The 19,598-nt window shown below is 35.0% G+C and overlaps 2 protein-coding genes across 5 annotated transcripts; both read right to left on the bottom strand.

The window, feature by feature from the left end:
* Positions 1-3: 3 nt before the first annotated feature.
* LOC105280253 (NADPH:adrenodoxin oxidoreductase, mitochondrial) lies at positions 4-6,224 on the bottom strand. 3 transcript variants are annotated; one of them, XM_020031982.2, is made up of 5 exons: positions 6,049-6,215; positions 2,100-2,231; positions 1,799-2,017; positions 1,430-1,645; positions 4-1,308 (listed from the first exon to the last, which is right to left on the bottom strand). In XM_020031982.2, exons 2-5 carry the CDS (start codon positions 2,217-2,219, stop codon positions 481-483), a joined length of 1,383 nt encoding a protein of 460 aa, XP_019887541.2. In that variant the 5' UTR covers positions 2,220-2,231; positions 6,049-6,215; the 3' UTR covers positions 4-480. The 3 variants fall into 3 exon arrangements, with proteins under 3 accessions (XP_019887541.2, XP_019887540.2, XP_011338905.1); XM_020031981.2 differs by lacking the exon at positions 6,049-6,215 and adding an exon at positions 2,577-2,835 and having other exon boundaries at positions 14-1,308; positions 2,100-2,441; XM_011340603.3 differs by lacking the exons at positions 4-1,308; positions 1,430-1,645; positions 1,799-2,017; positions 2,100-2,231 and adding exons at positions 2,309-2,441; positions 2,577-2,931; positions 3,024-3,573; positions 3,814-5,273 and having other exon boundaries at positions 6,049-6,224.
* A 1,349-nt stretch (positions 6,225-7,573) lies between these two features.
* LOC105280252 (protein obstructor-E) lies at positions 7,574-17,690 on the bottom strand. Of its 2 annotated transcripts, none has more exons than XM_011340602.2 (4): positions 17,543-17,690; positions 13,896-14,297; positions 12,768-12,981; positions 7,574-7,862 (listed from the first exon to the last, which is right to left on the bottom strand). In XM_011340602.2, the coding sequence occupies exons 1-4, from the start codon at positions 17,580-17,582 to the stop codon at positions 7,802-7,804; spliced, it is 717 nt and encodes a 238-aa protein (XP_011338904.1). In that variant the 5' UTR covers positions 17,583-17,690; the 3' UTR covers positions 7,574-7,801. The 2 variants fall into 2 exon arrangements, with proteins under 2 accessions (XP_011338904.1, XP_011338903.1); XM_011340601.2 differs by lacking the exon at positions 7,574-7,862 and adding an exon at positions 10,684-11,175.
* Between the last annotated feature and the right edge of the window lie 1,908 nt (positions 17,691-19,598).

Below are 19,598 nucleotides of genomic sequence, written 5' to 3'. Positions count from 1 at the left end.
ATATTTTTATTTATCTCACTTACACTTATAATACTCAACAATAATATAAAAGCTATATCTATAAAATATAGTTACTTATATCTTACATCTATGAAGAAAATTCGAAAATTGGAACATTTTTGGTCAAATACCTATCTCTTTGAAAACCTCTCTTATGGAAATACAATGACTTTATAGGACTTTATCTTGTCTATTCTTCTCAATATTATATACCATAGGCTTTTATAATTTCTTCTGAAGCAGTGTAAAGGTAAACTATAAAAAAAACTCGGTACAAATTAATTCGGTGCTTTTATTGAAGAATTTTGCATTTGTTAGAAAAAAATAATGATAAAAACATGTCAATCTTCGAAATATTCGGCATAATTTTCGAATATTTTTCTTTACTACTAATAAAGGCTCAATTTCTTCAGGAAAAAGCATCGGATTAACTTATACACCTAATAGTTAATGCAACATTGTAAAAATCTTTCATATTGTTCATTTCGCAGCGATTTCCAGCATTTCCGTCACATCAACTATCTTCTCGCGCGGTTTTCCCACTTGTCTGCCACGTTCTTGTTCAACGCGATCGATCTTTTCCCAATCTTTGTAAGACACAATCTGGACCCCTTTGAGGCGCAATATTTCGCACAATTCGTCCGAGCCCGCTTTCCTTTCATTTGAAGAGGCAATTTCCTTGCACACCAGCTTGCCTACTTCGAAGGCGTTCGTCATGGTCGATAGGATAACTCCGATCGGTCCAGTAGCCGCCCATCCAGCGCTGTAAAGATTGTCGTGGACCTTGCCGAGAGCATTCTTCACGCGTCCCTTCGTCCAGTCGAACGGAATTGAGCTATCTATTTGCACTGACTTGTAACCGATGCTACGCAGAGCCAGACCACACGAGATCGTCTCGAACTCGCTGGTCGCCTCAGCCACCTGATCCCGAATCGCGTCTCCTCGCAGGCGATTCACGGCAAGTTTCACGCCCTCCAACTCGCGGGTACCGCGAAATTGAACGGGACCTCGCAAAAAGATCGGATGCAGCTGTTTGGCGTGCGTTGAGTCGCACGCGGATTCATCTAGAGATTTCAGTATGAGCTCTGTTAGTCGTTTACGGGGTCTCGGTAAGGTCGGTACGATTTCCCGTATCCCTGTCAAGTCTTGCGGTTGCCACAGAGTCTTGCACTTTTCTAATTTGATGAGCTCGCGCAGTTCCGCGATCGTGAACGCAGCCTGTAGCGGTCCTCGTCGTCCGACCAAAGATACCTTGCGCACTTTACTGCGGGACAACTGTTCCAAGGCGTACGACGTGATGTCGGTGCTCTGAAATAGTCGATGAAGAGCGGAGAGATATATAATTTGATCGAAAGAACATTTTTAAAATATACAATTTGAAGAATCGTAGATATATTCAATTAATTAAGATCACTTAAGGATAGACTACCTTGAGCTTGTCGACCGGTGTCAGAAGAATCCTCGCGATATCTATAGCTACGTTGCCTTGACCGAGAACAACTGCTTCCTCCACGTCTAAATTAATTTCGAGATCTTTGTCGGCTGGTATTCCGTTGTACCAACCAACGAAACGTCGACCTGATATCACATTGTTCAGATCTTCACCTGGTATACTAAGCAATCGATCTTTTTCGGCACCGTAAGTCTGAAATAAAATTATTAATAATTATATATAAAAATTGGTCATGTGTATGAAAAACATGAATCGCATGTAAATGTAAAATACTCTGTAACATTATAAGTATTATATTGTAGGATGTAACTATTGGCTACCAGTTAATTGAGAAAGAATACGTACCAATAACACTGCGTGATAAAATTCTCGTAATTGATCGATGGTAACATCCGTCCCGACGTTAATATTGCCCAGAAATTGAACGCGTGGGTTAGTCGCGGTTTTATGGAACGTGTTGATTACATTTTTCACTTCTGGATGATCTGGAGCAACCCCAAAACGCACTAGACCGAAAGGAACCGGTAGTTTCTCCAGTATGTCGACTCTCACGTCACTCAAACTCTAAAATATAATTAACCAAAATTTGTACTTTTGCTTTTTACTTTTTCGTGAAATCTCCGCAAGTTTAATTATTCACTAATACCTTCAGCAATTGTTGCGCGGCATAAAAGCCTGCCGGACCTGCACCAACAATGCATACCTTCGGTATGCGTTGTTCGGTGGATAGCAGGCGAGCGCAGCTTCTTACAAGGTCGAGTTTCATCTCTTCGTGCGTCTAAAACGTATGTATATTAGATACAACAATTGTAATATGCTTTAACAGGGTACCGCCGAGGTCTCGCACAATGCCGTTTAACGCGATTTTTGTGAAGCGGAATCTCAGTCACCGTTCCATGCACTAAACATCGCAAGACATTGATCATTCCACCATTATCAGTGATCGTGAATAACACGATCCACAAGCACCAACACTTTGGACCTGAAACTATTTATTGGCCCATATTATTTCAGTGTCGTTCAATTTATATTGCATAAAAAAATTATTAAAACAATAAAATATATAATTTCCCCATTTTTAGTATTTCATATAATTATTATTACAAATATGTATTGTAATTACCATTTCTATTTTAGTTTTATGTCTTTCCATACATGCAGCCAACGTGCCCTTTATGTTATTCCGTATGTATTTCGTATGTATTTTACAAGTATTGAAACTTTGTGCATTTACCTAATTATTTACAATAATTAAAGTATTTGCAACGCCCGCGCCGGCGGTATTTACAAATTTACATTTGATTATAATTATTTTCAATCAATTGTACGACTGCAATTATGAAACAATTATGTAACAATTTACATCAAATGTAAATGTTGCTACATTTCAGTATCTTTTGTCACTTTGACAATATAACAAGCGTACGCTTTGACCATCTGGTGATTAAGTTGCATTATTATGGAGAATTGCTCATATTCTAAAAAGAAATTATTATAAAAATTACGTAATAAATATATACATGTTGAAACTGATATAAGGCGTTCTTATATTTGTGTCTGTGAGTCTTACCATATAAAATCATCATTGGTACTATCGACCAGACTGCCATATTTTCTTTGCGTGCGTTATGTGATGCCGCAAGAATTTCTTGCAAATTATTTATTATTTTCTCGTTGCGCCGATAAGTCTCCAATTTGACGCGATAACCTTCGTTATCACAAGTCTCTATAATGATTTTCTCGAAGGAACTTGACAGAAGGTATAAGAGACCAACATTTAATTGCGTCAATAACGAATAACCGAGGAGAATGAGAGTTTGTCCAGTCTGGAGTTTATCCAGTCGATCGGACACTTGGGTAATCGTCCGATGACTATCGTAATTATGAACAAATTCGAAGCTCAATATCTCGTAATTCGGATCATTTTGCTGTTCCGTGCTCAACTGTGTAATCGCTTCTGCAGGTGGAAAGCAGACGGTGGAACGCGTATCTTGCATCACATTATCGATCGTGTTCAACATTTGCAGAATTCTCGTATCGCAAAATCGCGAGCTGCGTATTTTACTAAACAATTTCCCCGTTTGTATCTCCAGAGTTGCCGAGAATGCTAGAGGATGCCACTATAAAAGAAAATAATCACACGTGGTAAATTTATTCATCATCTAATTCTTTAGAAAAGTAATCAATAAAAAATGTCAATGCTGCGATAGTATACAAGCTCGTGCTATCGAATTTGATAATTATAATAATATAAAAATGTTTAAATTGCGCGCTATGCAAGATTTCATCATGATAAATATTCTTGCTCTTTAATTTCGAAAGACTTGTGATCTAAAAACCCAGTTAGAAACTTTGCTTACGGTGTAAAATTTTTCCATTTCCAAGTCAACGTCTTTCACTTCGTTCCATGTGTGCAATAAACGCTCTCGCGGACTCAAATCTTGCCTCTTACGCTCGTTGTAAGAATTAAAACGCAACTTTTTATTCATGAAACAGCTGTTACTCTTTTCTATTATCTCTCGACCGACTATCTCATTCGCCGGATCCATCTGACTCAATCTGCAATCTTTCACGTACTTATCAGCGACGATTCGTTTGGTTCGCTTTAGCTTGACATCGTTGTAATTTTCTGCGCGAAACACGCGTATGTTATCCCGTATGACTTGGCACTGGTGATTCTTGAAGAATTCACTGCACTGCTCGATCCTTCGCAGGAAATCATTCGGAATATCCTGCAAATTGAACATCGCTTTCGTGGGTAACACGTTACCGTAATGCTGTCGGAGAATGTTTAAATACGGTGCCACGTAGTCCCTTCCCTTGAAGTTCATACAGACGACGAACATCTCGGAATTGCCTGCTTTGCTAGACGCTGGTTTCGTCACGGTGACCTGATGGAAGATGCAGGACAGTAGATACATTAAGCATACGGAATAGTGCTCGAACAGAGTAAACAGCTTCAACAAAAAGTTGCCGCCTTTCTGCAGGAGATGCATGCAGGCCACCGTCTCGCACAGGTGTAACTGTGCCACGGCGCTTTCCTGTTCTCCCGGCACGTCTATGCAGTCTATACTGCCGTCTGCGGTGACCAGTAGGGTACGTTGTCGCTGATCGCGAGACATGGACGCTCTCTCCACTAGAGCGTCTAGATTTCTCAGGTCCATGATGTCGCCCGTATTGTCGGCGCCAAAGCACCAATGCTTCAGAGTATGCCTGATAAATCTGTCGTCCGCGACCATCCTGTCGTATGGATTCTCTTCGCAGTAGGGATTCAACGTGCTGGCAAGCCAATTCCATTGCACATCAGGCGCGTTTGTTTTTAGCCAGTGGTTCAATGCGGCCACGAAGGCACCTGGCGCCTCGCAAAGATGCACAGACATGAAATGATCCCCTTCACGCCGAATCTCATCCATCGGCACCAACGGGAAACTGCAAGCGATTTCGTAGAACTTGCACCAAGCTTGAGTCAACAATTCCGGCTGTGTAAATTTTCTCACATGACCCACAATGCTGCCTGCTTTGTTCATCTGAGTCGTGTGCTTCTGCCACTCAAACAGATTGAAATTATTCAGCCGACTTTTCACCTCGTTTAAGTTACTCTTCAGTGTCTGCAGGCTATCTAGCTGCCACTGCGGCTCCTTGAACATAGACTCTGGCTCGGGAAACGTGTGAGTATCTTTTTCAGACGAGATCGTAAAATGTTTTTCAAATAACGTTCCCATTTTGTGTATTTGTTTCTCTGTACAACTTTCCATCTTGCAATTCTTATTGCTTTACAACAGCAGAATTTACTCCCGTCGCAATTGTTTTCTTACACCATCTGTCACAGCAAAGATTATGTTTCGGTAGTGTCAAAGAAGCTATCTTGCTAAAATAATAATTTATAATATACGAAGAACGCAACAGATATAATAGTAAATAACAGTACAGGAATAAGTTTTCATATTCAGTTTACATTCCAAATCCATATCATAGAATTATGTCATGACAGATTCAAAACTTGTCCGATTAAGTTAGATGTATTAGCTATTTAATATAATTATATACAATAATTAAGGCAATTCAATATTTCATTAACATTTAATTTGAAAATCCATAAAATTTTGCAATATTATGAATGTACTCATTAAGATATAAAGAACTTTTCATCTTGTGATTTTTAGTGTTTTCGATTTTTGTTTAGTTAAAATTACTCTTGTCGCAATTATTTAGCGCTACACTATCTATTATATCATATAATAAAGATTATAATAAAGATGTTTCAGCAGTCAAAAATTAATATTTTTGACTGCTGCTGTTTCCTGCAGCTGCATTCTTTTCAAAATAAAATATGCATAAATGTATTTTTCATATTTCTTTTTTGCCTTACACATATAATATTTTCGTTTTGATAGCAGAGAAAAGAAATCGGATAAGAAAGGAACATGCAGAAAGATTAAATTAAACTATCAAATTAATCATACAAATTCATTATCAGATATTATAATTCTCAAAAGGACCTGTTGCTCAAACTGAGAGTAATCACAATTGCGAGGTTAGTTTCGCATGCACCGGCGTTGCCTCGGCGGCCCAAAAATATTATTGTTATTACTCACTTTCTCACGTTGCCATTCAATTCAGTCGCGTAGAATGAGTTGTTTCAACTGTATGTAAATTACACTGTCGGCCGTAATAAGAGCATTACGTTGCACAGGTTATACCGCTTATCATGGTATTGCCAACACGACACGTACATACGTACATGCATCGACCAAGTAGTATGGAAGACTAACAATGGTCTAGTTTCCACCGAAGCCTTAAATCCGATTCCGCTTCGGTGCAGACGCGACACGCGACACGCGACATCCAATCAGCGTATAGTTTTTACAGAAAAGCTGTACGTTCATTGGATGTCGCGTGTTGCGTCGCGCTGGCCTGCAGAGGAAAGATTAATATTTCAGTAGAACCAATTTAACTTTTGCTTATTGAATTTAAATATAATATCCTGAGGAGTACATAAAGTTAGTTGAGTAAAAAGAAAATAGATATTATGGAAAATTTTGTCTTAATTAGCTGCCACTTTAATTAATACAACTTGTGAATCGAAGCGGGAGTAAAGTAAGCACTACATCTTTTCATTTCTTTCTTATCTTTTTACCTTTTTAAACTTTGACTCTTCTCATATACTTCCAAGTATATTAAATATTCAGTTTTTGTATAATATGTTTAAGTGCATGATATTTTATAAGTATTGAATACTATCTAATCTGTGTTTTTATCATTACGATCGAAAATATCATTTCGATTATTTCGAAAAGAAAACTCATCATTGTAAAGTTGGACTTTTGAGGATGAGATGGCGCTGATGGTACGATTCGCGAGCTGTTGCACAGTTCGACATATTTGCATCGCTCAAAGTGATGAACCACTGATCGTTCCGCGAGAGTTAGTCTGGAAAAAAGTAAAAAACTATGGTGTTTCTTCGGATTTTCTTGAATCTTATAATTCGCTGGAGGATGAGAGAATATATAATACCGCTGGACGGTATGTAAAGATTGCTATCTTGTAATGATGTGAGCACGATCTGAAATATGCACGTACGAGTTTGAATTTGCAAAGATAAAAAAGTTTGGTCACAATACTTGTACTGTGTCATATGGCTGCCAGTGTGAAGGCATTATATTACTTATATTATTTATTTAGTTCTTAATTGTGTGATGAAAAATTACTTAGTGTTATTTAATTATATATATATATATATATATATATATATATATATATATAATTTACATAATTCGTATACATTATCTTAAATTATCGTAATTATATAATTATTACATATTTTTATCTAAAAATTACTCTAAAATTCCTTAAACACAGTACTTAGAAATTTACATACTCTAGTCTTTTTAATGAAGAATTTATACTTTTAATAAGTAACATAATATATACTATACATATATCAAAATACATATTTATTATATAAAATTGTGTTGAGTTATTTTTTATATATATCATATAGATGAAGTTATATTTATAATTTATTATTACCACATTTGCTACATATAAGTACGTTTTTCTTATATTCGAAAACATTAATAAGTGCAGTAAGGACTAAGGATAATAAAAATTAAAAGTGTACATCTTTTTCGGCATGTATTTTTGATACTTTTGAGATGTGTACTTGATTTGATTTATTTACATGACGATCCAAACGACGATAATGTAAGAATTAATTTCGGATTTACAGAGAGAGCTTATCCTTGCTTATAGCTGTTCAGCACAACGGATATTAATCGCCGTTCTGGAACTGGCTTCTTGCGACGGGACATCATCGTTGGCGAGTACAATGCTTGCATGCGAATGCTTCTATTTTCTGTAGCCCAGCTTGCGTAGGGCCTTCAGGTCCACATCACCGTAGTAATCTTGGCTGAGAAATGCATGAAAATATTGCGTGTGATTTGTTCGTAACGTATCATCTTTAATCGAAATCGAATTTCAAATATACATATATGAATTGAAAAATTAAACGATAAGGATAAAGAAGTTGGAAATAAGTTTAAATAACATAAACAGACCAGAAAATGAAATAATACTCATAAATCTCATTTGAAATTATATTTAAATTCTGATTAAATTTATTTTTAGCAAACTTTAAATTTGTACTTAAGTAATATAGTTTTCATAACTAAAGAGTAAATTTTTCATAAATATGAAATTAAATCAATAGGTATAAAATGTAATAATATAGTAAGACATTTTTTAAACATTATCTTTGATTTCAACAGTCTTGAATAATAAATTTAATGTATTATGAGATTTAAAAACTTATTGAGATTCCAGTCAATTCCATAACGCATTAAAGAATGCATTAAGAGCCAAAATAAAATTTCGTTTTGCAAAAAGAATAAAAAGAAAGTAATAAATGCATACGAAATTTACCTCTTATATTCGGAGAGAATATTACTATCTTTTGTATTAGTTCATGTATCGAAAAGGATTTTTTGTAAATACTTAAAAAATGATACAATTGAATAAGTGTTTACAATATTTTACTTTTTTTCTGTTTTCTGTTTTATGAATTATGCTAAATATAACTGATATTATGCTTTGCTAAAAGTTTTGGAATAACTTCTTCAATTAAAAGGCAAAGTAAGATTAAGCAAAAAGTTTACCATTTATAATAATATATCGAATAAAATGTTCCCTTGATTGCTTACAATGCTTGAAATATAATGTTCCTTTCATTTACTAGCTGTTGCAATTGTAATTGCAATGAAGTTAATTTGATACATAAATGTATGTTATAAGTCATGTCAGTTTCTACTTTTAACATTGCATATGTTACAATTAAGTTATAAAAATTAGTAAACTACGATTATAACGCATGCAACGGGTGAGTACACAGATAAAATTAAATAAATATGAAACAACAATAAAAATGAAATAGATAAATGGTAACATTAACAATTATCAATTGATCAAGAATGATTAGGAAATAGGATCTAGGGCAATTACATAAATTGCCTATATCCTCACCACACATTTAGTGTATAAATATATAGCTGTTTGATTTCTTGATATGCCGAATTACTATCTTACTATTACATATAAATAGATCTAATCATTGCTCAAATCATAATATTAAATCATATTATATAATTAAATATGAGAAAATACAATTTTGATATTTGATAAATATCTGACCATTTAGTGGATTTTCGTTGTAGATGGATCAATCTTTGTTATTACATAACACGATTTCAGAGTTTGATGATCACATTTATCATTAAACATGCGGTGAAAATACAAGCTGCAATCTTTGAAAAAATTTCTCTTTTTTATTGTACGGACTTTCTTCGCTTTACTTAAAAGACCGATCAAACTTTCTTAAACATTGGCGCCAAAATTCCCGAAAAATGCTTGAATATTAGATCATGGATCGCGCGAGTCCGATGGATTTAATTTTGTGTGAAATTTTCCATGAAAGTGATATTTTCTACTATTTTTATTTTAATCATGTGTCTCGTACAAGATTTAAAATCAATGTAATTTCGTTAGAGTACAAGATCATAATAACAACACGTTCTGAGACACAAATATATAATTAGTAGAACATATTTTTACAATAAAAGTGTTCAGTCTTGCAAAACCATCCTCAATTGTACAGTATATTTATTATTACGAAATTACAAGCTTTTAAATCCTATCATCGGCAAAGGAAATTTAAAGAGAGAGAGAGAAATAGGAAAAAAATACAATCAGAGATAGATAAGAGTGTAAAAAATAACATTTAGAGAGAGAATAAAACAGAAGAAATTGCCGATAAGACGTCATGATTAAAATTTTGTAAAATATCAATTTTTTCTTGAGCATTTGTCAAAAAATAATTTGTTATTTATTGCTAATTTATTATTAACTGAAATATTAATTTAATAGAGTTTTATATGGAATTTGCATATATCTCCATATATAGTATGATTAATTCGGTGAGTTATATATTTGAAAATTAATACTTTGTAGAAATTTATATATTTTATCCACAATATTTATTCTGCTGACTGAAAAAATCACATTATATTGGGTTTTTAATAACGTTATATCACAAAACTTGACTTACAAATGTGAAGAAAAGTTTTGTACAATTTTTGAAATTTACAATTATGTTATTTCTCGCGCTAGTTGTTTATACTGCTATTCATTTGCATTTATGCAATTTTATTTCAATTATAATGGGAGAAATAATTGATATAAACTTTTGTTGAAAACACAACAATTGCACATTCTAGTCTTCTCGGTATCTCGCGGATTTCTTTTCGGGACCTTCATCTCGAGACAGAGTCACGTCCTTACGAGTCGCAAAATAGACAATCGCCCGAAGGATTGGCGGCCTTTGAGGGTGGATTTGACTTTTCAATTCTCTAGGCTCTCGACGCCGATTACTTCCTTTCCAGAAGAATCTTCTTTACGTAATCAGGGCTAGATTTTCTCTCAACTATATACGTGTGTGTGTGAGCGTATGTATGTGTACGTGTGATAGAAGAAACGGAGAGAAAGATGAAAAGGAACTGAAAAGATAGGAATGATAAAAAAAAAGAAATAGCAATCGAAAGAGAAAGAAAGAGAGAGGAAAAAAGACAAAAAAGATAGTTTGATATAATTTATTGGCGTAAAATCGATATAAATTTAAACATAAAATAAATTAAAGGGAACAATATTAATGGACATGAAATAAAATCTTAAGTTTACAAATATTTTGGATTGCTGATTTGTAAAATTAAGATGAAATAAATTTGAAGTCGAAAAAAGTACATTACATTACATTATATGATAGTGAGCTTATCCCTGAATAATTATACATCAATCAAGGAGCATTATTTCTTGTAAAGAGGTGCCTATCAATAAATTTGGTGTTTTAGATTTTGCACCAATAATTTGTATTAAACAATAGAATTCGATAAAATTAAACGATAGTAACAAAGATAGGTAAGTGATAGGAGGAAGGGAAAGAGAGAGAGAAAAAGAAAGAAATAAAGGAAAAGAGAGGGTGAATGAAAGAGACAAGGAATAAATCAATCGGGATTTATTCCTGGAGGGCTCCGGAGGGCCTTACGGGCCCTCCTACTGTTGAAGGCCTGGGTTTGAGAGCCTGGTTCGATGGTTTTCTCGGCTCGCTCTGGATACCGGCAAGCAGCTCGCTCTTCCGGATGCTCTTCAGGTCCAGGTCACCGTAGTAATCCTCACTGTGAAGCAGAACCGAGAAAAACCCGGGAGTCAGGACATGCTTGGTGCTCGCTACTTTCTACGTGCCTACATGGCGTGCTCTTGTCATTATATTTGCAGAAGAAATAAACACATGCATACACATAAAAGGGCTACAGTAGGTTGTACTTAGTCACAAAAACTTGCAAAGTGCCCCCAGAACTATAATGTTACTCATTTAAGATATTGTAGAATAGAATGAAAGAAAGCCCTTTTCTTGGCACCTTATTATTAAAGTGTATGCAAATTTTCATGATTAAATATCGAACATTTCTACAGATTATCGCGTAAATTGCCAAGCAGTTTATCAACTTCGATCTCTATCTAAACTTTCTAAATAAATATATGTAAATTATATAGAAACTAACTTTTCAAAGCTTTGCTTAGCAATCTACAAAATGGAGCGCTAATGCTATAACAAAATATTAGAACAGTGGGACGGTTAACATACATGTTAGCCACATGTTAGGACATCATTAACAAACAAATCATTAACAAACTCATACAAACTGATAGATACATAATGTTCGATAATTGCTAATTCACGATTAAACGCTCATTCATAATTGTTTTCAAAGGAAGATTATGATTCTTTGATTTTTGAATGCACGATTCGTTGCGTAAACTTTTCGTTGAGATTATTTTTTACAGCAGTTACGCAAAATATAATTAACTACCGTGAAAGCGCGTTGCAATACGAATATCTCCTTAATTGCAGATCGTCCACGAATGCAATTCATTCGCAATGGTATATCCGAAATCTCTTCAACACGATCCTATCCTCAAGGAAGCCTCGAAGTTCTCTGCCGTCTACTATAATTACCGAGATAATCGAATTCAGATGCTTTTATATTTTTCCCATAATTATTCCTTGCACAATGTACCGACATTAACATTCTTTTTGCAATCTTACTGCTTTTTCTTACGCATATTATTTGCAAATTATTCTATTAATTTAATAATAACCTGAACTTTTTTTAGAATTTTAAAGAGAATTACATATTTCTTTTCTAAAATTTTACGGCATTCTTTTTTTATTTATTTATGTCTGTTTCCTAACTTTTCAACAAAATCTTTTAATGATATATTTACGAAAATGCTGTTATTTGAGCTTTTTTTATTCTTTTACGATTTCTACGGTAATCGTGGGTAATCTTTGTGGAACCTTGAACTTTCGGTCGGCGTTCATTAACATTCACTATCGTACGAGATCAGAAGTACAGAATTCTGATAGATATGAATCATCCATTCACGTCGCATTCGATCATGTGGTCTCACACAATTCAGATTAGAATCCAAATGTTGTGAAAATTATACGCTATCAGGTTAACGTGTCGTTTCGAAGATAAATTCATAATTGTACAGGAAAATAGTAAATAATGTGAAAAAAGACACTGTTTTTTCGAAATGTTTAAGTAATGCTATTTTTAGCTTTTTTTAAATCTTCTAAATTGTATATTTGGAAGAAAAAATATATGTCGAATGAATTGAGTAATTTTCTAAGTAAATAAATGGTTCTTTTTTCCTGCATAATCTCGTAATGAAATCATATCATGTAGAAAAGGATGCTCACCATCCGGGAACGTCCTCAGGGTCTTCACAAGCACCGCTACCGTCAGCGTCGCCGATCTTGAAAACAGTGCCGATCGGACAGCCGTATTCCCTGGCGATGCCCTCCAGGCATATGTAGTATTTTCTGCAATCCTCGGGATGGGCGTGTCTACTGAAGCTGCCGGATGCGCCACTCACTTCGCCCGCGGCCGGACACGTAAAACCTCCGGCGACTTCTGCACAACGCAATAAATAGGATATAGACTTGTATAGTGAGAAAGACAAAGAGAAAGGCATTGCGTTTCTTCACAATTGCATTACCAATCAGTTTCGAGTCAGCGAAAGCAGAAAAGGTACATGATATAAGGTGTAATAAAGATTCCCGATGCAATAATAGTTTAATCCATCAAAATTAAAGGAAAAAGGTCTTGTAAAAACTTATCTTGTAAACAATTTTCTTATGTAACATAATTTTGTGTTATAATATTGTAATAAAAAAAATTATCTAGAGAAGGAACATTTCTGGAAATAAGGGAAAATTTATTAATTTAAATTATGAGAAAAATTTGGTAGTAAAGATAAAGTAAAGTAGATAATATAAGAATAGAACTCACACAAAATTAGCAAATAGAAAGGAATGGATATAGAAGGAGGCAATTGTACTGTCTTGACGTAGAGAGGCGAGTTCTGTACGCGTTTTACATTCTGTTATTCATGTCAAATCATCCGTGACGAACTCTTGGGTGACTGGACCAGATAATCTGCATTATAATATTCGATCTATCTAAGTACGCTAGAGTACGAGCTAAAACACTGATTGAGCATAAAAGAGAAATTCAAGACTTTCTCTCTCTCTCTCTCTTAATCGTGAAAATTTGCAAATGTTGAAACTAGAAATCTCGAGCAACATAATTATTGATTGACAATTGACCAGAAATATTATTATGATTTAAGTAAAATTCTATAAAAGTAAAATTCAACAAATATCGCTTTTTATGTATCGTTTTATATATCGCTTGAGTTTTCTTTAATCTCTGATTTCCACAAAATTGCGAGCATTAACGGATTTAATTAAAATGAATTAATTTAATCATGCGATTCGCATCTGCGTTTGAATTCTATTTGTATCTACGATTAGCGAGATTAGTACCTTCGTTTCTGCACTCGGGCACCTGGTCGGCCCACATGCACACCCTAGCTTCACGGTCGTAGGCCAGTCCGGGGCTGCATTGGTAACGGGATGCTTCACCGTTCCAACAGTTCCAGAAGACGTCGCACTTCTTCTCGTCAGGGAAGATGCCGTATAGGCGAGCGCAGTGCGGTGTGCTGATGGGTGGTTCGAGTTGCGTGCGCTCGCCACACTCCACGTTGTGCAGGTAATCACAATTCTCGGTGAGGAACTTGCTGTCGCTGGCATCAAACGCCAGGCCGTTGCCGCACGTCTTCAGTTCCGCCACATTGTTGTCGCACTTCCAGTACTTGTCACACGATATGTGATGGGGATAGAATCCAAAGTCATCTGGGCATTTGAAGTTCTCCTGACCGCTCGTTCCTAGAATAAGCAAGCAAAAATTGAAGATTTGGTTGCGGAATTTGGTGAATTTTGGAATTTCGTTGTAAGTAATCTTGTCCTCACTGGGCAATTTGAGGTTTTGAAAAGTCTTCAGATTTTAAAAGCTTTATCAGCATCTTTAGTCGTGTTTAATCGTTCTTTGGTATTGAATTTATAGATATGTATGGATATTATTATAAAACTTTCTTGTAATACATATGTATGTTCATTAGTATTAAAATAAATTAATATTTGATCGATCTATAACTTTGAGGAGAAAGTTATAGTTTCTGTCCTGTTTACATTTCCTATGAAAGTCTCGTAAAAGATGATCGCAATTCATGGTAACATTTGAGTTTTCAATTACAAGTTACATTCAAGTAAAGGAGAAAATAAATAAAAAATGCCTAACTAATATTTTTTTTGTATCTGATAGATTGATGGAAGATACTAAAAAGCCCAACTTCGTTTTTTGATCCTCTCTCCGAAAATTAAAAAACATATATTAACTTTAATCTTGAATTCGCGCGAATTGCCAAGCTCCTTGGAACGCGGTTAAGTGCGGCCCAGCTTTTAGCTCGATATCACTGTTCTCCGTAGAAAATCGCAGGCTAAAATTAACTGCCGACCGCCTGCATTCCGGTTTCTTCTTCTCATTTTACCTTTTAACAACGACGATCGCGCGAAAAAAAGATCCTGGGAACAGCAGGAAGTCGGCCGACGTCGTTACAAGAAAATAAAACCGGGAGTAAATAGATAAGGAACCCCACGACCCCTTCCACCCCCCTGGGAGCTGCTTTTTCGCGCGTCTATGCGCTACTGGTCTATGCTAATTATGTCTCTTTCCTTCTTTCATACGCGCAGCATATGATGCCTGAATAAGCTAAAATGTCTTATGTAAGGGGCTGTACGGGACGGTAACTTTCGCCGGGCGCTTTCACTTTGGGCCCGTGGCCAGGCCCTGGCCGCAGCCGCCGTCGCGGTTGCTCGTGACTGGGCCCTCCCAGCATCCCGTTCACCCGGTTCACGCTATAAGTCTCAGTGCGGGTCTATATGAGTGCGTCTGCGTGGAGCGAGCTGTATTCACTTTCGTTTTCCGCGGACCGGTCCTGCTACCGAAAGCGACTTCGAAATATTTATCGGCTAGGGGACCGCAGACAAGGCCCCCTTCTTTCTCCTTCGTCCCGGCGAGTTTCAGTCACGTTTGACTTGTTTTGTAAAATATGCAGTATTAGATTATTATATAATTACTTGTTTTGAGCGCGTGGCGAGAGATTACGTAAAGTATTGAATTATATATTAAAATTACTTGCGTATCAAGAACTAACAAAGTTCTACGATTGTAACGCGAAATTATCTTTAATGATGTCGAGTGACAGTCTGTCACTGACAGAATGATTTCTAATGTACATTAAAAAACGAGTAAAATGTGTGTTACATATGAAAAGATATTTAATGTATGTTTGAAATTTATTTCAAGCATTTTAAATTTAAAAACATTTAAGAATTTTTAATTAAAAAAATTTATTTAAATCAGTTTCAAAAGATTCTTAAAAATCATTTTAAAGATTTTTTCTATGTCTGTATCTTCGTATCTTCGATAAATCAATGAGAAATTCATTCTGAGTAATATGTGTTATGTGAATACGATACACTACATACAATTTTAACTTGTAAATATTTTATATGACATATTTCTTTACATTTTATAATTTATAGATGAAATTATTATATTTATAATACAAAATTTCGATGTGGATTTCTTTATGATATTTTCACTAAAAAATATTTCAAAAAAGTGCTATTTTTTCTAGGCTTTATATTCTGCATCTTAGCAAACTTTATAATTCTTTTATTGAAGTGGAAAATGTATATTTCAAAGATAATAAAAATATTGTTTTATTATCTTTGCTTATAAATATTGCCAATATTTCTTGGAAAAATCTTTTTCTCTTTACATTTTTGACATGATTATGTATACATACATGTATGCACAAATTAGTATTAGTTTATGTCAGGAAACTTAAGATAACTTTTGGCAAATTATATTCTTCAATCTCCTTTTGACATGAAAGAAGTGAAGAGATTAAAAAAAGGGTCAAAATCTAGGCCAAGGTTATACCGTGACGATAAGAAAGCGTAGCAAACTTTTTTACATCGACACTTTTTAATTATTATAAAGTACATGTTTAATTAACGTGACCACAAAGAAAGTTGTTCGAAAATTTACTGTTTTCAGAGACGATTAAGGTGCGTGTCCACAGTTTTGTTTAAAGACATTAATTTAAGTTTCCAGAATAAATGTAATTAAAAAGTTAGTTATTATTTAATTAATAAAGAAATAAGTTTAAAAAAAACTTGATAAAAATCTTTCGAAGTACTAATTTTTTAAAATTGCGAATGTATGCAACTTTGGATAAAATTCAATAATACATTATAAACATGTTACATACAATTGGAATTATAGTTTCATTCAATTATATTATCTTGGACATTAAAAATCTGCAACGTATTGTTTCATAGTTGTAGAAGTATATAAGCAAAAAATTGTATTATCTAGAATGTACTATTGTAATCAATTACAATCGTAATTAATTGCAAAAACATCTTTTATCATCAAAAAGTTGAATTAAAAGTTAAAAAAAGTTAAGATGCTTCAAAATTGTATTATATAAAGCATTTGTTATTTTAATCGAGCACATTTTCATAATTTTAATGTTCTTTTTTTTTAATTTTAAAGTATTTCAAATTTTATTTTTTAAAATCTACAATTACAATTACGGCAATAGTTAATATTTTAATAGTTGATATAAAAATATGAACAATTTCGAGAAAATGATATCATGTTGCTGTAATAAATACGTTAAGAAATTATAATGTGGGCATCGTTCGTAAATGAAAAACTCGCACATTCGATTGCGCGAAGATGAATCGATCGCGATTTCGGAAATCCAAGGAGTATCTTCGCGGCGGATCGGTCGCTTCGGCATGAGATCCCCCTGTCACAGAATCCGGTCCCGATCATACATCCTGCCCTCGACACACGTAGGCCGCACTGCTCTACGCTACACACGCGTATGATCACACACTGACGATGACTCCCGTCCACTTCCTCCTCCTTGCAAAAATCGATGCCGACGTGTCGCATCTCACTCGCGACTTTCCGCGCGTTTAAGTCGCGGGCCCTTCCTCAACTTCACCACCCCTATTGCGCCCCCAGCGGTCGGTGATTTTGATTTACGTACCGGCGATCAGTATGGCGGCTATCACGAAGTACGTCCTCATGGTTCAACGACAATAGTCGACTGTGCGGCGCAAACGTATTAAAAATTAACAAAAAAAATCTACAGGCACTTTTAGGACACCGCCTCCGTTGCGCCGAGAGAGAGAACTCTGTGTTTGGGCCCTGTCGTTCGCGACCTTTATATAAGTCATTGGTCACGTGTCTTAGATCCCTCTCCTTCCTCCTACGTCTACCACCTCTTCCTCCGAATGCTTCGAGAAGAGGTGCACCTCTCTACTTTTCTCGTATTTCTCTGTCTCCTCACTCACTCTCTTTCTCTCTCCCTCGTTTCTCTGTCTCGCATTGGAGCTTTCCGTCTTCTTTCCCTCTATGATGATATCCTTTCTTCTCCTCTCTCTCTCCCTCTCTCTCTGTCACTCGCTCTTTTGCTCTTTCTCTGTGTTACGAGGTAGATTTGGAACGAAATACCAACACTGGGTATTCAATGTGTGTTTCTTCTCTTGTCAGTTTCAGCTGCTCTATTCAAATCCTCGAACGAAGAATTCATCGTATACGAAGAGTGTAATAACGGTATTACGTAGTAATAGCGGTTTCTCACAAAACAGATTTAAAGGTCCGAGATGAATGAAAGACTTAAAGAAACATGAGAGACGTAAAATGATAATTTAAGAAATTGTAATTATATGGGAATAATAGTTTTGCGGAAGCACAAAAAAAAGCAAGAAGATTCTCCTTCTTGAGCAGATAATTATTTACAAGATTTGTGTACATAAAATTAGGTTTATTTTGGATTCGTTATAATATGCAGTTAATGCATGTAACTATATGTGTGTTTTAGTATTAGTTTACTTCGTACTTCATTAAAACTTTATTTTTAGAATTGTCTGAACATCAAAATGAGAATCGAGCAATGTGATTTCAACGAGTTTACATTAAACAATATGTCTAGAGAAACTGAAAGTAAGAAAGGAAAAATGTGATCAGATTTATATTAATTTATCATTTTAATTTAATTTCAGTAAATTCAATTCATAAAAATTCTTGATTTAACTTAATTTATAATTACAATTATTTAGGATTAAAATGAAGTGTACTGTATATCATGTTTATCTTACAAATCCTGAAATCACTGAAATAACTTTCAATTTTTAATGCCTACGGATCCATTCTTCTTTTCCCTATGTTATCTGCCGCGAGCCATACGCGAGCCAGTTTCGGAGCTGGCTGGTTCTTGCACCGATTAAAAAATTAAATTTACAAGCTTTGCGAGCTTTGAGAAATGTTTCGTTCTTCGCGACAATCGCAAAATTTCATATCGCATGGAAAAGAGAAAGAAAAAAAGAGCAATCGTAGTCATTGCCATAGTTGTTCTTTGCAACGCAGGCGAAAGGAAGGTTAACAGAGCAAATATCTTTCGCTCGTTCTGTCGGTTTAACTGCTCATAAAACATTGTCTTAACTTTTCCTTGCCAAATCTTTGTTTATTGGAGAAAAACCTATAAATACAGTTTATTATGTAATATATTTCCTGATTAATTTTAAGAGAATTATCAGTGGATTAGTTAGATTACTTAAAAAGTAATCATATAATGATAAAAGTAGATCATTTTACTTCCATGCATCGAGACAAGATTTGTTAATTATATTGATGCAACATGCACTGATTATATTACACAAGAAGGCGAAACGATGCGTTTGCATATCGATAAATTCGTCGAGTCGCTTTTGTACGCAGCCGGCATGTGTCGGCGGCCATGGCCGCGCAATTTGCAGAATACTGGTCGGCCCGTGGCCATAATAATAATTAATCGTGGCTATAATACGTGGCTACAATGATGATCGTGAGGCCATGGCGACTTGCGGCGCGATATGAAATAACGGGGAAGGTGCGAAGGTCGAGCTCTTGTGCGCGAAGCGCGTGAGTCACCACCCTCTTCAGGATCTCGACTATGATTATTTGTTATAAATCGCGATATTATGTTCTCTATGCATTTCCAAATGTTACCGCATCAATACGTAAGCTCGATATGTAAATTGAGATGTTTGTGATAAAATAAA

This window comes from Ooceraea biroi, chromosome 1 (genome assembly GCF_003672135.1).
Source record: "Ooceraea biroi isolate clonal line C1 chromosome 1, Obir_v5.4, whole genome shotgun sequence".
In the NCBI taxonomy this organism is placed as follows: domain Eukaryota; kingdom Metazoa; phylum Arthropoda; class Insecta; order Hymenoptera; family Formicidae; genus Ooceraea; species Ooceraea biroi.
Note: the sequence above shows the minus strand (reverse complement) of the source record. Positions and strands in the feature narration are given on the sequence as shown.

Bases quoted from the DNA above. Each gene is read 5' to 3' on its own strand.
- LOC105280252 (XM_011340601.2), bottom strand. From the start codon at position 17,582: ATGAGGACGTACTTCGTGATAGCCGCCATACTGATCGCCG. The intron at 12,982-13,895 runs GTACTAATCTCG...TGCGTTGTGCAG, and splicing joins GCCCGAGTGCAGAAACGAAG to AAGTCGCCGGAGGTTTTACG. The intron at 11,176-12,767 runs GTGAGCATCCTT...TCTGCTTCACAG, and splicing joins CCTGAGGACGTTCCCGGATG to TGAGGATTACTACGGTGACC.
- LOC105280253 (XM_011340603.3), bottom strand. From the start codon at position 5,208: ATGGAAAGTTGTACAGAGAAACAAATACACAAAATGGGAACGTTATTT. The intron at 3,574-3,813 runs GTAAGCAAAGTT...TTTCTTTTATAG, and splicing joins AAATGGAAAAATTTTACACC to TGGCATCCTCTAGCATTCTC. The intron at 2,932-3,023 runs GTAAGACTCACA...ATTTCTTTTTAG, and splicing joins ACCAATGATGATTTTATATG to AATATGAGCAATTCTCCATA.